Source organism: Eutrigla gurnardus (genome assembly GCF_963514095.1).
Source record: "Eutrigla gurnardus genome assembly, chromosome: 13".
Taxonomy (NCBI): domain Eukaryota; kingdom Metazoa; phylum Chordata; class Actinopteri; order Perciformes; family Triglidae; genus Eutrigla; species Eutrigla gurnardus.
In genome coordinates, this window is record NC_139936.1 from 15,289,704 (window position 1) to 15,311,933 (window position 22,230).

A 22,230-nucleotide genomic window follows, 5' to 3' on the forward strand; every position below is an offset into this window, starting at 1 on the left:
TGAATACAGATGCATTCAATGTCAAAAGGCACGTTGAACAAAACCAGCAGATGAGATTAATCCAAACAGGAAACCCCCTCACTGAACACTGATGACAGGATTAGAACGAAGCTTTACGTGACTATGAAGGACAGCAATGAAACCAAAGTTCTAATTAACTTTTAGAGGGTTGTGAAGAAGGCATAAAGAAGGGCGACGTGGTAAAAATGTCTGCCGCCCTGCTGCTCTTGATGAACTCTCTGAGCCAAATGCTTGACACTGCTTGCGTAAGGAGGCTTCTTTTAAAAAATTACAGCATTTGCATGACAAAGGCAGATGGCTTCAGGGTACTAAGGAGGGAGGGAGGGCTCCGGGGTCTGAACGGAGGCAGGAGACCCACTGGGACTCTTGGACAGATGCAGTAGGATCATTGGCTCTCTTCCAGTCAGGAGACCAGAAACTGTGCTGGCTATGTTGAATCTTGGAGCGGAGGTACTGGATGAGCAGTCTGGACCAGACTTGGGTCTGATGCATGGTGTTTCTTCGCAGATTACTTGAAGAGCGTTTCTGCAGCTTTGGAGGGAAATGGGGAGAGTGCAACAATGAATCAGGACATTAACTCCAGAAATTTGGACAACTACCCGCTGAAGAGTGACGCGCTAATCGGGTCTCGTATTTTCTTTGAGATTTTTTCAAAGTGCAACTGGATTCAGTGTAAATAGTATTTTCTAGGTAGATCATAGGTTTATTTCACTTGGAGACAACGCTGGCTTAGAGATGACTGGAGCTCTGCATGCTGGACTCATACTCTTCTCATTTGTGGTAATAACCATTCTTTACTACATAATATATAAGAGAGCCAGGAAGATATTTTCATTTTAACTTGTATTAATGAATGTATGAATGCACTGTTCTATTTGAAAATGCCACTCAGTACATCACATTTGGAATATATATATATTGTTTAATCTATTTTCATCTATTGGGTGGTTGGATCAGTGAGTTAAGTGGCTCTTCCACTGCTCCTAAATACAATATAATAAGAGTTTGGGTTTAATGCTGAGGTCAGATTTCATGCATGTACCTGGTCATGTATCCATATGACCAATGTAATAAAGTTTTCAAATGGCAGAGAACTCCAACTTGTAGATGCTGCTTACAGGCAAATTCTGCACAGCAACTGTTAAAATACAAGTTAACTTACCTGTTTGTCCTGTAGGTGGTTTGTGAGAATGAGCCAACAAATGCTGGTCCAGACAGACCAGGGGAGTCACATGGTGAGACTGCTCATTACTTTCAGTGGTCAGCAAGTTCAAATCATATGTCTTATCTGATTAATTTACTCGATCCATCAAAACGAATCATGAAATGTGTAACTTTGACTCTCTATTCATTCATGCTTCTTGTGATCGGTTCCTGTCTCGGACTCTGCAGGACGATCCAGACTTGTCCATCTGACCTCTCACTGGGCTTTCCAGCTGGTCAATGACTCACTGACCTTCTCCAGGGCTGACGGATTCTGTAGAAGCCAGTTCAGCTCCCTTGCCAGTCTTGAAGAGGCAGAGGACCGGGAGGGAGCCTTGGAGTTGCTCGGGCAGAATGGGCATCACTCACCCATCTGGGTCAGGGATCCCAGCAAGGCAGCTTCTAAGGCGGTGGCCCTCTCCAAACAGTGTGAGTGCAATCAATCAAAATCATAAAGCAAGTGAAGAAATATACAGTTTGATCACTGATCTTTTCTTCTGCTCATTTAGATTTACAGTTTTCAGCTCTTAACTTCCCAAAGGAATCCCATGAGGGCTTTATTCGCGCCAATGTGTCCTTTCCTGCCATGGCGTCCGTCAGCGTGTGTGTTCGGGTCCAGTGGAACCCGGACTGGAACGAGGTGTCCACCATCTTCTCCTACGCTGCACCTGTCTTCACCAATGAGTTCCAGCTGAGAGGCCAGGTGGACATGCAGGGACGCATCCTTCTGGCACTCATCATCCACGGGAAGCACCTGCCGTATAAAGCGCCTGTCCCCAACGACGGAGCTTGGCATCACATCTGCGTGACGTGGCGGCGGAGCAGCGGCCACTGGGCGATCTACGTGGACGGGTACAGGAAGGACATGGGCTCAGGCACGGACACGTCCAGGGATATCTACGGCGATGGTATACTCATTCTGGGTCAGGACCAAGACTCCTTTGGAGGGAATTTCACAGAGCCTTTTTTTGGAAATATCACTGACCTTAACATTTGGAATAAGTCTCTGGAAACAAGGCATGTCCAAGCCCTCAATGCATGTTCACCCATGACCCAGGAGGTGCTCTTCAGCTGGAGTCTTGACCACCTAAGCAGCCACCCAGTGGTCAAAGAGGTGCAGGTCCTTCTGTTTTGCCCAGGTAAGATCACATTCTGTAAGCTGAGTCCAATTTGAGGGTCTATCTCTTTCAAGTCAGCATTTCATTTTCGGGGACTCAGACTGATCTTTTCGAATGGGTCCACCAAATGTCTCTTTTATATTGAATCTTCCTCGTCTGAACATGGAGGACACAACTCTATCTCTATAAGTGAAGAGCAAGACAACTTGTAACTGCTCAGATTGAATACAAACCTTTTTTTAAAATGCTGATGAAAGTTGAGCCAGCTTCAGCTGTATTCACTGTATCCAGCAAGCCGCACATCAGCTGGTTTACTTCAGTGGTACAACATAATCACGTTTTGCTGTGATTCAATTACAACAAACAGATAAAAAGGATGCTGAAATAATTACATAATGATGCAGATTTGGAAAAAAAATGGAGCACGGATAGGTGCTAAGCTATGCTAACGTTGTAGGTTGCTGTAGCTCAATCAACAATCAAAATAACATCATCTAGGCATGAATATGGCAGCAGCATTTTTCTTTGTACCACAGACAGTTGGTGTATGGCAAGCCGTTTTAACATTTAATCCAGTCACACTCCGATCCATGAGCATCAAGCTTTTTATATTATTCTTGTTTCAACAGTTCAAGTTTATACTGTTATTTTGACCCACCTATGTGTTACTCTCCTCATGACTCATCGAAAGTCATAATGCACAATGACCAAGAAAAATGTATACTAAAGTCATTCATTTGTTTGTTCATATGAGATGTTGATCACAACCAGAATTTGTTTCTTTCTGTAACATTATATTTAACATTATATTTATTCCAAAGTGTTACTTTACTGGCTCTCAGATGTATTTATTAGGTAATATCAAAATGCATTTATTCTATGCATGTTTCTTTTACTGCATGGTGGTGTAGAGGGTAGCACTGTTGCCTCACAGCAAGAGGTTCCTGGGTTCGTTCCTTCTGTGTGGAGTTTGCATGTTCTCCCCGTGTAAGCGTGGGTTCTATCCGGGTTCTCCAGCTTCCTCCCACAGTCCAAAGACATGCAGGATGGAGATATGTTAATTGATGACTCTAAATTGCCCGTAGGTGTGAATGTGAGTGTGAATGGTTGTCTGTCTCTACATGTTGGCCCTGTGATAGACTGGCAACCTGTCCAGGTGTACCCTGCCTTCGCCCAATCATATCTAAGATCGGCTCCAGCCCCCCCGCGACTCTGAATACAGGATAAGCGGTAGACAATGGATGGATGGATGTTTCTTTTACATTTACAAATTCTTGTCTACAGTATATTTCTTTTGTTACAGTATATGTCCATATTTTGAAGAATTGATTCCTAACAATCTCTGTTGCTTTCTCACATCCCTGCATCTGATCTCGGATTTCTTATCTAAGTTGCTCCAAATTGTCCATGTCTTAGTTCTGGAGTCATTCAGGATGAACTCCTCCCTAAAGAGGCCTCTGAGTTCGGGACACTTCCTGAAACACATGAGGATGACTGACCAACAGTGAAGAGCAGCGACGAGCAGGGAGAGAGGGATGAATGGAGGGGATTCCCACAGCTGCAGTGATGCGGGGGCAGTGAGGGGAAGAACAGAGCTGCATGAACAAAAACTCCCCCACTGTCTCTGTTTCTTTTCCTCCTACAAGATTCATGCAGTCGCTTTTTTAATCACTTTTTAGTTGTTGTTGATGCTCCTTGATGCCCCAAATGCCATGAATCAAATCTTACCTCATCCATTGTGAAGACGTTTAGCCAAACTGAAGCTGACTGTCATCTTGTCTTGTGTGTTACCGTGTGGAAATGGCTGAGCAGCAGGCCACCAGCAGATGGAGCTGCAGGGCTGCAGGACGCTGCAGGGCTGGTCACATCAGCTGCCCCTGTTTGGCCTGACGGACTGCTCTGATCCACTGATGTTCATCTGCAAGAGCAGTCGGGGTGAGCCAAGGTCCACGAGCACAGATCGGGATTCGTCCAATCATAGAATATAACATTAATAACAGCTGTTGCACAGTTGTTTTACAGCAAACAACATCCTCTATCGGCCCTACATCGAAAAACTCTCTATGACAGAAATAATACATGTAATGAGAGCAGGTATAACAGTAATGTCAGAACATGGGAAGAAGTCAAGTTAATAAGTATTAATGTGATGTGAATGATACTGAAGGACAGGGATGGGAGGAGAGAGGAGCTCAGTATATCAGAGGATGTCCAGCAGTCTCGGCCTATAGGAGCTTAACTTAAGGGCTGATCCAAGGCAAGCCAGTCCTAGGTATAAGCATGAAAAACCAATCATCAAAAAGAAAACATGATGCAGCCTGCATAAATAAATCTCAAAGATTCCCTTCAATGCTAAATCTACTGATAATTAGTATCAGAAACAAGGTTAATGAATTTACCTGAATTTACTTTTACTGAATTTCTACCTAGATCCATAGCCAGGAAAACTACATTTTTTATTAACTTTATTAACCTTTGTTTTACTGCCTCCTTTAAAGACAATATATATCATTGACTTCAGTGACATGGCTGTTTCTTTATGATCTTGTTGGAACACAATAAATGGGGGGGAAAACACAAAACCGGTGTTGTTCTGATTACTATCTTAAAGAAACTTGCGTCTACATTTGTCGTATGTAATTAATAAACTTGACATGACAATAGGATATTCATATGAAATCTTTACATTCTGACATAAAGTAAACCCGTCATGTGAAAATGTTGAAAAGGGATTTCATGAGATGTTTACGTATGTGGTGTGGAGGATTTAATATGTAATTTAATTTCAGAAGTTTAGTGTTTGAGTGGAGGGAAGAAGTAAAAACGTCTGCAGTATCTGAAGTGAGGGAAGTCCCCCGTTGAGAGGGAGGTCGGGGGTCGGCTCTTAGGGTTTTATTCCGGACCCGTCAGCAAGCTTCGGGTTGAACTCTTCCAGCTGAGTCTGGTTGTTGGAGCATCCTGCCATGACATCATCACACTGATGCTGTGTTGTTTTTGGCTCAGAGCGATACCTGAAGATGAAGCAGATGAGTCTCGATCAGAACTCGCAGCCGTCAGCCTTTATGAGTCATCTGATGAAGCTTTCCAACCAAACGCAGGTAAACCACCAGCTTATCTTCATTACAACAACGCAGGTTTTGGGATGATGTATGATGATGAAGTGAAAGACTCTGTTGACCCCCCCCCCCCCCCCCCCCCCCCAGGCCGTCCAGCAGCCATCCAAGCTGAGCAGTCTGGTCCAGGCGTCCTCCCTGCTGGACGTCTCTATCCGGGCCCTGGAGGACACTCAGCAGGATGGCCTGCAGCCCACGGACATGGTGTCCCTCATCCAGCTGCTGTCTCTGGCTGCCGACGTCCCCACGCAGCCGCTCAGCGACGCCACCAACCACAGCCAGGACGCCGTCCAGGAGGCCGTCCAGCAGCTCAGCCAGCACTTCATCAGCGTGGCAGACAGCATCATCAGTGGAGACAACGCCCTCCAGTGGCAGGCCATCAAAGAGGTAGAGCATCACTGCAGCACTGCTGTTAACCAGGGCTTCATCCCTGATGGATGTGGGACTCCTCATCATAGACGCCTATTTACATCTGACATGTTAAACCATAGATTTAGAAATCAATGTTTCTTCAAGGGAATATGGGAACATTTTAGTTTACAGACAGATAGCAGAACATATTATTTCAGCCATCAGCCAGTCACAGCATTAGAGGAATAATATAAGAATATCCTGAAAACATAATGAAACCTGCACTTAACTTGATCCAAAATATATCAAAACCAAATAACCAATGATATCCTGACTGATATTGTAAATAGCATTTTTACCAATAATGTTTCAGCTGGGCAACATAGATGATGTAATCATTTTGATAAATAGTGTGATAATCTGAAGTATGAAAACAGTGATTTCATAACCACCCATAGACCTGCTGGTTGTTGTGGTCCATTAGAGCAGACCGGGTGTTCGTTAGAGACCAAATCAGTTGCTTCGATTTCCATGAAATGTTGCTTTTCATTCATAAACACTGATTCATGAATCACCTGATCTGATCAAAGTTCGGCATTCAAAAAAGAAGTTCAAATGGAATTTAAAATTAAGAAAAAAGTTGACCTTAATACTTAAGGTTCCCCTCAGCTGCGTAGGTACATTTCTCAGATCAGAATTTAAATTCTCAAAACTACTTGTTCACTAAAGCAGTTTGTAAACGTGAGTTGGGTCCCATAAACAGCTGTGTTGAAACTGATACACTCAGAGTCACTGTTATCTTTACAACATTGCCAACAGGGACACAAGTCGTTGTCATTTTGATGCTAACATATTTATTGCCATAAATATGTATTAATGATTTTGAGTGTTGGTTATTAGCTTTGTACTAATTACTTGGATCATTATGGAAATGTACCAAAGCAAAAGAGGGTGAACGGCATTCATGTTAAAGCTTTTTGCACTGCGCTCACCTAATAGTTCATTATTTCAATCTAACTAATATTCTTAATAAATAAGACGAACTAGATTCACACTGAATTTTCAACTTTTATCTTATGACCAATTTCTTGTATTTATACATTTTACAACGATATTGTAATATTACACAGCTCTGTTCACACACTACAGTATGTTAGTAGATAGTTAATTATTACATGTGCGTCTTTTGTCTTCCATACTTTGATGATGTAAATGTGGGTTTCCCATGAAAATAAAGCCCCTTTATTTGAATTGAGATAAAAGGGTGCTGTTCCACTCGGAGGCACTAGGGGGAAGTGTGATTCTATAGATACACTATTATAACAGCAGCTCATTATCATCATCATAATTATCATCATCACCATCGTCGTCATCGTCATTATCGTCATCATCGTCATTATCATTATCATCATCATCACCTGATGATAAAGTTCCCTGAGGACCAGTAGAACAGAGATGACCATATTTACTCCTATATGTCTTGATTATGATATAACGTCATCTTCTGATTTTCACATTCTGGGTTTCTGGAAGGAAACGTTTTTCACAGTCTGTACATTGTGTCCTCTTCCCTCCTTTTTTGTCACTTCTGCCTCTGCACTATAGATGTGTGCAACTTGATGAGGTTGCCTTATGACAAGTGTTGTGTTTCTCCCCGAGCACCCCCCACCCCCCAACCCCCGCCCCCCGGCCTCTCAGCGCTCCAAGGCCACCTCAGCCTAGACTCAATGGATGAGCAGCACTTTGACAGACTGAGGTGTACTCAGCCACGCGCCTCCCTCGCGCTGCTCCGGCTCTGGCTCTGGCTCCAAGGCTCGGCTCTCAGAGGGCCACATTCAATTCAGAAAGAGGGTTTCAAAACAAACAGCAGCATCCCTGTTTGTACCATCATTATATGACTATTCAGCTGCGTCTGCCCTCTTCAGCCAAACTGTTCACAATGGCACTGACAGTATTTCTCATTTCAATGGTTATTTTACATAAGCCTTGCGTCTCCTGCTTTGTTGTTGATGGTGATGGTGATGAAGAAATTGCTCTGTGGAGAGTGGACGATGGTGCTGAGACTTCTTTGTGCGTGTGTGTGTGTTTTAGGTGGTGAACGGCCCGATGGACGTGGTCCAGAGTATCGATCGGATGGTGATCGGCCTGAGCCCTCACTTGATGGCCGAGACGGATCACATGACCATTCACAGACCCAACATCAGTGAGTCAAGCACACACTGATGAAAATGGGACACAAATATATCAACAAGATGACGCAGTTGAGCTGCAGGTCTGGATCCATCATGAAGGTCCTTTAGACAACTGGCCTTTAAAACCCACTGACCTTTAAAATACACGGTCCTTTTACTAATAGTAACAGAACAATGACACAGTCGAACAACTGAAAACAAATCAGATGAGATATCTGATATTATTAGCTCTCTCTGATAGTTAATCAATATATGTTTAGTAATCGTCAAGATGTGATGTGTGTTTTTGCTGACGGAGCCGAAATGCAATAAATCATGTTCTTGTTGACACAACATGAATTCATCTCCAATATAATTTTTTAACCCGTTGTTGGCGGATTTTGAAAAAACTATGAAATCCAACATCCCACAGCGCTGGCATTGTCAAGTTGTTCGTTCTAAAACATGAATTTTTCCAGTTCTCTTTACCTCGGCATTGTACTTAAGGACATAGTGAGAAAAATATCAAGTAGCTTCCTCAGATAAAATAAAGTCCCGACTCCTTCAAACCCAGCCGAAATATGTTAAAGTTGCCATGGTAACACTGTTCCAGCTCAGATTAATCAATCATGATTGAATTTCAAACCATTACTGTTTCTTGATAGTGTGGTTATTAAAAATATCTGGTGAGAAGCACAGAAGCCTCTTTGTTACTTAACATGGGAAATATTATGTATTTAATACAAACTGTTGCAAGCCATCAAAATGTATCGTAACATTTCTGATGAAAAGATTAATAGACTCTCTGTCGACGTGTGTTTTCCAGAAGTGGAGGTGCAGCAGCAGAAGCTGCAGGAAGTATTCAGAGGATCCAGCTTCTGTGGACCGGAGACAGAGAAACACGTCCACCTGGACTGTATCTCAGTCCCACATCAGAAGCTCCACGATCTCCATAACAACGGTAGATCAAATGCCTCATCAGCCAATCGGCTTCCTCCGCTTGCACTTAAAGCAGTCACTTCTTCAGTCTTATCCAGCAGCGCAACAATGAGTGTTTGCAAAGAGACCAGATGCATTTTATTAAGCCTGCAAGCAAGTGAACGACCAACTTGTGAATGTGTAACATGCATTCAGCTACTTACACTCCCAAGGTCTCGCAATGAAGTGCAGCCAGAGGCGCATTGTTGGGTTTTGAAACCATTTCACCCATTTCATCTTGAACAATAAGTAATCCTAAATGAACTACATTTCTCTTATTGCGGCTTTATTTAGCTGAGAAGTGAGAGAAAGCCTCGTCTCACTGTCGTGTTGATGTGCAGGTTTCCACAAGCTCACGTTGGTCAACACGTGGTACGGCTCGCTGCGGCCGCTGTTCAATTCCCAGGAGAACTTCACCATGGTTCCCACCGTCACCGACGGCAGCCAGAGGTAACGTTCAAGCACAAGCAGAGCCGTCACCACACCACCCCAGTACAGCTGCTTCAAAAGACATGTGGATATTAAACAGGAGCGTCTGAATCCATCTGTCCTGCAATTGTAAGAGGATGAGGAGGAAAACACTTTGTTGTGAACACAAGCAGCCACTTTCCCAGCACGTCTCCACTGCATCAGTTTTTAAATACCGCTAGCAAGAACGTTATATCTGTGACGGTTGTACGGTGTGTTGAAGTGGAGGTAAATAAATGCTACACGCTAAATAAATGCTACCAGTCTTCAACACCCGAGCTAATTTCGTGTGTCTTCTTGCTTGCCATTCAACTGCTGATTAATGTGAGGGGGGGTTAGCCCCGAAGTTAGCAACACTTCTGGGTTAGCCTCGTTTACAGTGACAGTAGGGAAAAAAAGTGTATGAAATTTAAACCAATCAAAGCAAATTGAAAGAATGAGGTTATCAGGGAACCTTCAACTAATGCAACTCTTAACCCCGCAGTGTTAAGAAATGTGTTACTCGCATGATAATTAGCAGGAATTACTCGCAAATAATAATTTTCTTTCTTTCTTTCTTTCTTTCTTTCTTTCTTTCTTTCTTTCTTTCTTTCTTTCTTTCTTTCCTGGAAAACATTCTGCCTATTCTTCCATTGAGGCTTGTAGCTCTGTCTTTGTGTCGATGTAATATTCTGTAAATCTGTGCACATAACCAGGTATCTGGGCACAGTCCTGGGCTCCTCGGTCATTTCCACCACGCTGCTGGGAGACGACCAGCCAGTCAGCACAGCCGTCCGCTTCCAGCTGCAGCACAGAGTGCAGGTTAGCACAATCAAATCAATCAAATCAACCACCTTTTTTTTCGTAATTTGAATAATAAATAATAAAATAATTTTCAATATAAATTCTATATGTTTTGCAGAATCCCACTGGCACCGTGTATGATCCGGTATGCGCTTTCTGGGATTTTGATCTCACGTAAGTGTCAATGAATGTTATGAGTGCAATGTGGAGGTCTCTGATTCCTCCGCAATACCACCGTTATCTTACCTGCTCCACACAAAAAGACTCAGATAAATGTTGCAAAATGTTCAGATAGGAGAATATTGTCATTCTTAGCATTCTTGTGTATATAGATATGCAAGTATGTGCTGTTTGTGTGTGAGTAGCCCCGAGGCCGGTGGCTGGTGGAATACCAATGGCTGTGATGTCGTCTCCAAACAACATGGATACACCGTGTGCTCCTGCAACCACACCACCAACTTTGCATTGCTTCTGCAGGTTTATGAAGCCCAGGTAACATGTCCTCTCATGGAACGCTGTGCATTTTATGTAGGCTACAGTGTGCTATTTACAGCTCATGCTCTGTGTGTGTGTGTGTGTGTGTGTGTGTGTGTGTGTGTGTGTGTGTGTGTGTGTGTGTGTGTGTGTGTGTGTGTGTGTGTGTGTTTCAGAGGAGCCCAGAGAACGAGAAAACTCTGCAGGTGCTGACGCTTATCGGCTGTGGAGTGTCTCTGTGTGGCCTCCTCTTCACCTTCATCCTCTTCATCGCTGTGGGGTGAGTCACAAACATCAGCGTGCCCTCTGCAGAGCGCTGAGGGTGAAAGGCATTTAATAAAACCTCCCAGATTCACATCAAGAGATGGAAGAAAAAACATGGGAATAAATCCTGAAAACCAGTGTGAGATACTCACTCAGACGTGTGTGTGTGTGTGTGTGTGTGTGTGTGTGTGTGTGTGTGTGTGTGTGTGTGTGTGTGTGTGTGTGTGTGTGTGTGTGTGTGTGTGTGTGTGTGTGTGTGTGTGTGTGTGTGTGTGTGTGTGTGTGTGTGTGTGTACCTTTGCAGTGTCCCTAAATCGGACCGTACCACTGTCCACAAGAATCTGATTGTTGCTCTGGGCGTCGCTGAGCTGCTGCTAATGTGCAGCGACTGGGCCTCTTCCAACGAGGTGAGACTCAAAAACACACAATAAAAATGTGATGGTGGACAATCAGCCACAGTACAGAACACCACACAAGACATGGCACACTTCTTGTTTTGGTTAAATTCAATTTTATTCATATAGCCCCAAATCACAAATTTGCCTGAGAGGATTTTTCAATCTGTACAGGATACAACATCCTGGGTCCCTCCATCCAATCAGGGAAAACTCTCTAAAAACTGTCTATTGTCTCCAGAGGAGGAATCTGAAATTGAATTTTTTTTTTAAATCTAACAGAATCTAACGTTGTTACTCCAGATTCACTCCATCTCAGGGATGTAGTCAACACTCTTTGTACATTTGATGGTGTAGGCGGCGTGCTTCGTGGTGACGGCACTGCTCCACCTCTTCTTCATGGCCTCCTTCTCCTGGATGCTGGTGGAGGGTCTGCTGCTCTGGAGTAAAGTGGTGACGGTCAACATCAGCGAGGACCGCCGGATGAAGCTCTACTACGCCATCGGCTGGGGTGAACGCTCATCTAGGGATTAGTGGAGTTGTTTATTTGAATTAGGACCAGGTGATCTGAAGATCTGGGGATCTGGATGGAGATATTTAATAATTAAATTATGAAGTCGTTATCACAAAGTACTCCATGCTCTGTTCAACAAAATAATCTTCACAAATGAACAGTACTTTTATGATTTTTGAAGTGAATATACAGTCAGTAGAAATAGAACACAGAAGTAAGGCTACGAACAAATGTCACATGACCTTGCCACCACTAGAGTCGGATAAGAGGACATGATGGTTGTTTTAATAGTCTCATTTAGCCATTTTATATCATAGAACAAAACATGAGAATATGTGAAGCAACGTGTTAATCCCTTATTTAACCAAAAACACATTAACGTCCATCGAGGGAACCGCAGCAAGAAACTGCTGACTCATCTCTTTGTTTTAGGACGTATTCCTGCCGCTCTTGTTTGTGGATGTGCTGATTAATTGTACTTTACTTACAACCTTAACCTATTTTTTATATAAACATCTTGCAGCTGCTACTGTTCATAATCCTAAATTCATGTGTGCATGTGTGTTGTGTCACTGAGAACAGTGTGTGAATGAGCTCCACAAACATCCAGCATGAAGGTGTGAAGGTTTCGTTCTCTATTTAGTCTGAATGAAGGACAGACTCAATAGTCTCGTCTATAAATATGTATTTTAAACATACTGATTGCGTGTTGTCACAACACTACCACCATTTTCTTTTATCAAATTGTTTTCCAGGACTTCCTGTTCTGATAGTTGGCGTAACACTGGCGGTATCAGTGGACAAGTACAAGGCAGACGAGCACTGCTGGCTCAATGTGAAGAATGACACCATCTGGGCCTTCGTGGGACCCGTTATCTTCGTCCTGGCGGTTTGTAATCCCTCCTCACCTCCTCACCTCCATGTCTTTGTACCTGACGTCTTCATGGAAACAGTGTCATTTTTATTTGCTCTACATATACTATACATAGTATGTCAAAAAAGCAATGGAAAGTCGTAGTAAAGGAAAGGCATAAAAACACTATTCAAATAATATGCCACAAGAAGTCTCATAGTCTCTTTACAAAAAAAGATATTCATAGTACGTCAAAAAAAGTAACTATGAACTGAAGGCATGAAAGCATATATGGAAAAATGAATAACTGTAGATTTAAAAATAAATTGTATAGTTTATTGAAAAGAATCATTAAGATTAACTCAAGTCAAAAGTATGGTATTTAAAAAAAGCATTGAAGTATATATTTGGGGAAAGGATAGTCAAAGGATCAGGACTAAATGTCCTGATAAAGGACGATGGACCGCTGTGCTGCGAACACACGAGTACAAACAACACCGGAGGTTCAAGCTTCCAAACGCAGATTCAGTGTCAATATATTTTCTCTATGTTCTATTTTTCCACCTGAGACGAAGCAGAAAAGTGAATTCATGTTGAGGAGTAGGAGGAGGAGGAGGAGGATAATGTTCACCATCACAGTGGTTGATTGTGACTAGGAGGAGGAAGAGGAGGAGTAGGAGGAGGAGAATAATGCTCACCATCAGAGTGGTTGATTGTGACGATGAGGAGGAGGAGGAGGAGGAGGAGGAGGAGGAGGAGGAGGAGGAGAATAATGTTCACCATTAGAGTGGTTGAGTGTGATGAGGAGGATGAGGACGAGGATAATGTTCACCATCACAGTGGTTGATTGTGACGAGGAGGAGGAGGAGGAGGAGAATAATGTTCTCCATCAGAGTGGTTGAGTGTGTTGAGGAGGAGGAGGAGGAGGAGGAGGAGGAGGAGAATAATGTTCACCATTCGAGTGGTTGAGTGTGATGAGGAGGAGGAGGAGGAGGAGGAGGAGCATAATGTTCACCATCACAGTGGTTGATTGTGACGAGGAGAAGGAGGAGGAGGAGAATAATGTTCCCCATCACAGTGGTTGATTGTGACTAGGAGGAGGAAGAGGAGGAGGAGGAGGATACTGTTCACCATCAGAGTGGTTGACTGTGACGAGAAGGAGGAGGGGAATAATGTTCACTATCAGAGTGGTTGAGTGTGATGAGGAGGAGGAGGAGGAGGAGTAGGAGGAGGAGGAGGAGGAGGAAGAGGAGGAGGAGGAGGATACTGTTCACCATCAGAGTGGTTGACTGTGACGAGGAGGAGGGGAATAATGTTCACTATCAGAGTGGTTGAGTGTGATGAGCAGGAGGAGGAGGAGGAGGAGGCGGAGGAGGTGGTGAACTCCTCTACATGTGAGCTTGAGGCCAAGTGGATCTGCAGCTGCATATCTCCTGTTCGCCGGAGGCCATGTTGATGATGTTGTCCTCTGCCTGCAGGTCAATGCAGTCGTGCTGTGTCGGGTTGTCATGGTGACTGTCTCCAGCGCTCGTCGTCGTGCTAAGATGCTCAGTCCAAGCTCAGCCTCAAAGATGCCGACCTTTGACCTCACCTGGTGAGATACAATGGCTCCTCTACCTCTCTCTGTCACTCTCTCTCTCGCTTTTTTTGCACTCTCTTTCATGAGTCTTTTTTCCCTCGTTTGCCCACTCTCTCACACTCCCTCTCTCTCTCTCTCTCACACACATATACACGCACACACACACACGCACACGCACACGCACACATGCTGCCTCACAGTCAATAGAGACACAGTGTGAAGTTGGGAGTTTAGGTTTGGGACTCTGCTGTGGGAGTTGTAAGGGCTTATCAGTGTAACACCTGGTTCCACACTGACTGTGAGTTTACGTGTACGTGTGTGCTATGTCTCGGGTTCTGTCTTCTCTACGTTCAGTCGTGGATTCTGTTATTTTATAAGCTTTCGTGTTGCAGCTTTGCGGCACAGAGTTCAGTTCTGTTAGAAATGTAACGACAGAAAAGCGTCTAAAACACGACACATGTGACAAGCTCTGAGGCCGAAAACATACCTCATTCCGGTACCAGCGGGCTGCCAGGAAGAAGCAATCAGGGAGTCAGCTGAGTGCAATGACGCCTTCCACAAGTGTCTGCAAAAAACAGTTGTGTTAGGACAGGATGTGGGGCTAACATGTTGGGGGCGGGAAAAAATCAAAACGATTAAATTGGAACTCCATGACAACTGTCCATGTGTTTATGTGTAGGGGGCGGGACTATGAGTCAATTTGGACCTGAACTCTTATGAAGAATGAGAAATTTGGGGCATATTTGAATAAGCACATTTGGGTGAAAAGTACTTCCTGTTTCATGATGAATCAATAAGGCCGCCACACCATCACCTACGAAACCTCAAGATTTTGATAACTTTTTCATCAAATGTCATCATAGACATATGATGACATATGGTCACTGTTAGACTATGTCCAATTAGGCAGAATAGGAAAATACAGCTCATTTAAACCCAGCAGGAAACAGTTGTGAATCAGAAACCCGGTGTGGTGTGAATCAACATGGGAAGGATCCAGGATCTCCTCCTAGATCCCCGATAGTTGATCTGTTGTCAACGTGATTCAGGTTACAAATTCACACTAGATGATTGTCAGTCAGAGGCGGAGTAGCAAACATAATGTCCCATTTCATTGTGTCAGATGTGTCTATGTTGCTATGGTTACAGGGTAATGGTACCAACATTTCTAATCCTGCTTCAGTATAGTTAGTTACGTATGCAAAATATCGCACACTGGTGCAGATGACGTCTTTCAATACTGTACATGATGCACTCACGACACATGTAGGCTACATGAGCGTAGACATCAAGGGGCATCAGTCCATCAACCCTTTCATATTCAGGAGAGAAGCCTGAACCAGCCGGTGTGAATGAACCACTGCAGCACCACGTTGCCAACAGACGAGTCCAAACAGCACACAGTATTCATGCTTCCACAGGAAGATTCCAGAGTCCCTTCTATATTTTCTATTTTTCCATCCAGATTTTCTCGTTGCCCCCCCGACCGCCACCCCCACCCCGTCACTCTTCATTCCCTCACAAACACACTGAACGTACATGTCTGTGCCAGGTATGGAGTGTTGCGTGAATTCTGGAGATTAAAACGATTTTGAAAATTAAAAGGGGAGAGAGGGAAGTGAGTGCCGGCTTTGTCCTTGCAGACACAGTGCAGTCTGAAAACTCAATCTCTCTACCCAGGTGCAGCCGTGGGACAACAATGGTGGTTTGAACAAAGGCAATCTTTTCTGCCTTGCCCCATGAAATGGTTATTGGTCGTATAAGCACCAGAATCACTGAAAGGATGATTGCAGGAACAGGAGTATGACTGTGGTAGGCGGTGAAATCTACAGCTGTGCAGAGATGTTTGATGAGGATTCAAGGAGGATGTAGTCGAGGAAAATATGTCATCAAAATACCATGAAAACTTCACTTTGCCGGCTCCTTCTGTTGGCCTCTGCTCATGTTTTGAAAAATGGTTGAGAAAGAGAATAGAGAAGAATTAAGAGAGGCCACAACACACTGTGAAGTTTTGTTTCAGTGGTCTGTTAGACCATGTTCTTATGTGACTGTGTCGAGTATTTGTGTGTAATTCAAGCACTCTATACTCTCTGTGCATGTATGATAATGTATGTGCTGTGTACGTTTGCAGGGCGGTGACCCGTCCGGTTCTTATCCTGCTGCCGGTTCTGGGTCTGACCTGGCTGTGTGGAGTTCTGGTCCATCTGTCGTTAGTAGTCGCCTACGTCTTCATCGCTCTCAATGCCCTCCAGGTAAACAGAGTACCTCTCATCTCTGTCATAGCATCTTCATTTCTGATTCAGCAACATCAGGAATATCGAAAGCACACAGATTTTCGCGACACACACATTTCTCGTTCAACTGAAATATTTCAAGATGCATCTTTCACGTCAATCGCCTGGTATTCGCCACCAAATCTGCATCTATTCGTGTCTTTGCTTTGACTTTGTATGCAATCACGACGCATGAAAAATGTGCTTGCGGTGAACACAAGGTAAGAGACTACCTGGTGAACGTGGTGGAGCATTTAGCAGCTAAAGATGCAGATATTGGGTGGGTGGAGACCAAAACCGGAGCTAAAAGACAGAGAATATTCCACTTAAATTCATCAGGTGGCCCGAAACATGACTCAGCATCAATTTAAACGGTGATGATGTGTCGATGTGTTAACCTGTTGAAACCATGATGTGTATAATTGGAAACCTCTGTAGCACCTACACACATCTGACGGGAACACTAAGATCAATTGCATCAATTTTCAAGAGAATTATCTACAAAAACAAACATGTAATGATTGTCTTATTTTGTCAGTTGGACAGAAGCCCCCTCTTTAGTGTACTATCTTCACGTAAAAAAAAGGTTTGTGAAGGGGTAATGTTGTGAAATGGTTAAAATCGAAGCGGTCGCGGTTAACGTAAAACATGGTTAACGTCGTGAAACAGTCACCGTGAACGGGGTTAGTCAGGAGCAGTCGATAACAAAGTCATATATAAAATAATTCAGTTCAATTCCTTTTTGTCATACGTAATACAGATAGGGGCTGCACAGTGGTGTTGTGGGTAGCACTGTCGCCTTACAGTGGGTCCCGGGTTCGATTCCCAGGTCGGGCTTGGGTTCTCATTGTTTGTGAAATATATTATATATATTATGTATACTCTGTGTGTGTGTGTGTGTGTGTGTGTGTGTGTGTGTGTGTGTGTGTGTGTGTGAGTGTGAGTGTGAGTGTGTGTGTGTGCGCGCATGCCTCCATCGTGTGTTACCGTGTGTGGGAGAAGGCCGTGAGTCGTTTGAACACAAGGTCATACCACATCTTCCTCCAGCTCTCCTCCCTGATGATAAAACAGAAGTTACTTCCTCTCTCTGACACTCTTCCCTCACGTAAACCTTTTACCAATCGCTGTCCCTGTTTTTCTATACTCTCCGTCCGTTCTGTGCATCTCCCTCCTTGTCTTTTCTCTGGTCTTTAATTAATCACAATGAGCTGGCCTCTGGGTGAACCCCACAGAGCTGCTAGTTAATTTAGATTTACTGCCTGTGTCCATCTGAGGGCAGATAACAATACAGTAGGAGTTCTTCCTCATGTAGGTGGAAGGATGATGCCAGGCCAGCCCTTCTTCTTTTTCTCCTGGCGACCGAGAGAACCGAGCATGAGGGCAAACAAGGACTGAATAACAACATGAAACTAGTTCTCTGAAATCTCTATCTCCCTCGTCTGTCCACTAACTGTCTGGATAACCACTGAAGTATTTGGGCTGTCAAATTATTGGACCTACTGACTTATTTTATAGCATAACCGGATCTACTGCAGCATGTATGTTTCAGTATAGTAGCCCACTTCTTCAGTACATCACTGGACAAACAGGAGGTCAACAAACTGCTGAGAAAAACACTTTTCTTCCAACTGACATTTCTGGTGCCGACAGACCGATTGGATTCAGTTGAGTGTTGATGCCACACCCTGCTGGATTCCACAGACGCTGAAGCCAGAAGGGAGTAGAAAGACTGAGAGTATGAATGAAGATGACTTTTACTCTTCTTCCCTCTCTAACCCTCCAATGTGTCCTTTGTGTCCCCTCCGCAGGGCCTGTACATTTTTCTGGTGTATGCTGTCTACAACAGTGAGGTGAGGAGGCTTTCTTTCTGCTGTTGATGCTGCTGTCTCTGGCCAGAAGAGCAGAATGTATCTTAGTGTGGTATGTGAGGCTACCGGCCTCTTGGACAAACCAGTGGGTGTAAACGCTGCTTCTCATTTAGGTGAGGAATGCCATAAAGAGGATCAAAGAAAAGAGGAAGGCCTTATCTTTCACGGTGAGGAAGAGGAAAGCAGCGATCGAGAAAATGAAAAGCTTTATTTCAGTGGAACTCCGACACTTTGAAACAATTCTTATTGGGTTGTGATTTATTTCCAGAACTGTTCCCAGCCAACCAGCTTCCTGCCGTCCCAGAGGGCCCCGATTACCTCCTGGGGCCGCAGTCCACCGACCCCCTCAAGCCCTGAGACCAGTGAGACCTCCGGACCCTCCAGCTCCACCTCTGGGCCCCCCAGGTCCACCTCTACGTCACTGGTCATAAAGAACGGTAGGCTGCATAACATACATGTGTGTATGTGTGTGTGTGTGGCATCTCATTTCTAAAATCAGCTCCTTGGTTTTACCGACCTTGAGTTTAGAAGCACAAAAGGAGGAGGGAATGGAAATGCATACAAATATCATCGAGTCACCTCTGCGGCAGGAAATTGAAAAGGGAACACATTCTGGCGACCGACTCACCGAACACCACGGCTCGCTGAGCGGCCGCCGTTTCTAACTGTGACGCTCTGGCTTCACTGTTACATGTTTCAGGGACGCCGTGTCAATTGATCATATGCTGAAGCGCTCATTCTTTTACTTCCAGCAACATTTACATTTAGCAGCTACAATGTGGCGATCAGATGGATGACATATGCAAATAGCCTGAAATCAGATATGTGGACATTTTTAATGACGTTGTTGGTGTCGATCACTCCGCTATGAATATATACTGTATATGCCTGTTTAGGGTTAGGAAAAAAATCTACTGCTTTAGGTTAAGAAGATAAATAATAGAGACCTGAATACAGAAACGGAGTTATAGGCCTACTGAGATTTTCATAATGTTCTTATGTCATTCACATTGTTTGCATTTGTGTGTATTTTAGAAATCTGTCTTTGTGTCTTTTGTGTAAATAAAAAGTGTTCTTCATCTTCCAGAAAGCTTCAGAAAGGAAAGCTTTGTGAGTTTCTCATTAAAATCAGCATCAGGAAACCAAGTAAGTAACATGTTTGCATTATCACTGCATCGTTACCATATCTTAGTGTTTCAATATAACGGAGCAGTGTGTACGTCTCCTCTATTACAACAGGTGGTCCAGCTGACTGGGTTCAAGCCATCAGGTACATCACTCCATACTGGTCCTGAGTTATAGAAGAGTTGGTATTTGTTGAAATGAAGATGAGGTCTACGTTATTATAAGTCAGGTGTCACTGCATCAGAAGAACAAGAGCAAATGCATATTATAGATACTGAAACAAAAATACTCACAAAATAGTCACAAATAAAGTGAGGAGATAAGGAAGTTGCAATAAATAATGAAATACACCAAACTGCACTCCAGGGGATGGAACTGGATCTCCCTGCAGATAACAGTGTTAGCAGCATAGAAGAGCAGATCTGTTGATACGACCACAAAGTAGATCATCATGTTTATGTTTCCTTCATCTTCCTTATGTTGGGAATTTCAAGCGATACTACTTGTTCTTTGTCTGGTTTTAAATGACATATGGAGTATTTTGAAGCAGCCTTGAGAAATAACAATAGTATGCATTTGCATCCATTATTGAAATTCCTCAGTGTGTTGACTGAATTAACTCACACGTTCAGTGTACAATGATGGTCTGAGTACTGTTTTAGTGTTTTCCTATGTTTCTTCTTTTCACAAACACAGAATAGATTGGGTTTTTTTTCTATGTAGAAAGCATCATCTAATAATAATGACCTGAATCCAAACAGTTGACAAGTGACCGGAGGAGGAAGAGTAAAAGGGTTTTATTTGTCCTGTATCGTCTCCGTTTACCTGCACATGTGCAGTGTTTCGGCCTGTGTGAAAACTGCCCGACTGCCTTTTGTTGATTTGAATGTGTGGGGCAACGCAACAGATGGTCCCCACATCTCCACAGGGTCAAGTCACTGTCAATCGCTCTAAATTGCCTGGCAGTCGGGAAGAGGAAGTTTTTACATTCATTAAATGTTTAGCCGTCTGTGAAGAACGCCTGATGGAGGGTGTTTGAGTGCTGCTGGGTGTTCATTGTTGACTGGCGAGACAAAGGACAAGTTCATTCCCTTAATCAGGAATGGACAGGGCCGGCTATTCACGGCATCAGCCATTAACCACTCCAACACCTGCTCTCTCTCTATCTGCCTTTCATTCCCTCCTTTCTTCTTTCTCTTTTATACACAAACACACTCGCACTCCTGTAACGCAAAAACACCAAACATCAGTTTGAGCACGGAGTCGTTGCTAATGCTTTCACTTCATTTCACCGCAGGTTGTTGAACTGCAAACGGAGCGGATCCTGATACTCGGTTACAACAAGCGTGCATTGGACATACACACACACACACACACACACACACACACACACGCACACATGCACACACACACACACACACACATGCACACTGGGCTGGGAGGGAGATGTGAAATAAAGTAATCATGAAGAAAGCATGAAGAAGTTGGCTCCACCTTCTTATACTGTCACTGCTCTTGTATCAGTTGACCTCCATGATGGCTTGCCGTTGCCACAATGTGGTCAAATATTACTGCTGGACATCATTCTCACTCTTCTGTCCTCGTGTTTCCTGTAAATATTTCTAAAATAATAGTCATAAATCTGGATAACCACAAAGAAAAAGGCCTCTAACATTGCAATGCATTGTGGTTCCTGATATGTGGTTTTATAGTTTCCAAACATTTTCAGTGTAGTGTAGACAGTGTGACGGTTGTAAATAGGACAGAAACACCAACAGACAGGAGTCTTCTGTTGCATCTGTTGGATCCAGTCGCTCCTCATCCATCTACAGTGTCGGCTGTCAAACCAGCGTCGGCTTCAGACCTCAGACACTTGTTTCTCCATCATTCTAGTTCCAAGCAGCAGCCGTTTTAATCTTTCCTCCTTTAAGATGCACCATGAGGGCTGCTGACTGTTTATACTGTAGACAGCCGACATGCAGGAATCATGTTGTAACTGATGCAGATCTTAAAGGAGTCATCACCTGGAAATCGCAATTTCTCTTGTTAAAACATGCATATCTGTGTTTGACCTCAGTTGAAACTTGCCTGAATGGCTGGAGTTTGAAAGTGGCGCCGTTTTTTCGCTTCTGCTCTTTTTCCGAACAGGAATAGCACACAAGGGTGTGCATTCCTAAAGCACGAGATTTTGATTCTGCGCCTTCGGTGACGTCACCGTGGCGGCTACTTGCATAAGCCCACCCCTCTTTCACCACCCAACCCCGCCCCGTCCGCTACCTGAAATCGCCGAAGCGCCGCCATTATGTTTTGGAGTCTGCATGCAGGCAAGCCCCCCCGGCTCTGTCCTTCCTGCGGCGAATCAACGTGCGCCTCATTACATATTATACAATGCACATCCGGACCAGTCAAAACCTCGCGCGTAATCTCGCGTGATAAAATCGCGGTACGAAAAAGGGTCAGAACAAGCTCAATGTTTGATTAAATTTTTTTTTTTTTTTTCTAATAAGTTTTACGAATTGATCCAAAGCGATCCAAGGGGGGCTGGATACGTATAAAACCAGGTGATGACTCCTTTAAAATAAGTCACCGTTTTTGGTGTTTTGTTCTGTACTCCCAAGTTCTATTCCAGTTTAAACTTTGACCAGTTGTGGTTTTAAGTGGCGTATTTTAGAAGGGCAT

The 22,230-nt window shown here is 43.8% G+C and overlaps 1 protein-coding gene across 1 annotated transcript; it reads left to right on the forward strand.

Moving 5' to 3' along the window:
• The first annotated feature begins 587 nt into the window (after positions 1-587).
• Positions 588-20,951, forward strand: adgrd2 (adhesion G protein-coupled receptor D2). Its single transcript, XM_084024581.1, has 25 exons — positions 588-801; positions 1,199-1,256; positions 1,414-1,653; positions 1,734-2,363; positions 4,155-4,277; positions 5,346-5,440; positions 5,546-5,842; positions 7,898-8,009; positions 8,804-8,938; positions 9,297-9,405; positions 10,119-10,224; positions 10,325-10,380; positions 10,572-10,698; positions 10,857-10,960; positions 11,249-11,351; positions 11,697-11,850; positions 12,609-12,742; positions 14,185-14,300; positions 16,417-16,537; positions 18,367-18,408; positions 18,540-18,593; positions 18,695-18,863; positions 19,514-19,572; positions 19,666-19,696; positions 20,849-20,951. Exons 1-25 carry the CDS (start codon positions 757-759, stop codon positions 20,854-20,856), a joined length of 3,228 nt encoding a protein of 1,075 aa, XP_083880707.1. The 5' UTR covers positions 588-756; the 3' UTR covers positions 20,857-20,951.
• The last annotated feature ends 1,279 nt before the right edge of the window (positions 20,952-22,230 follow it).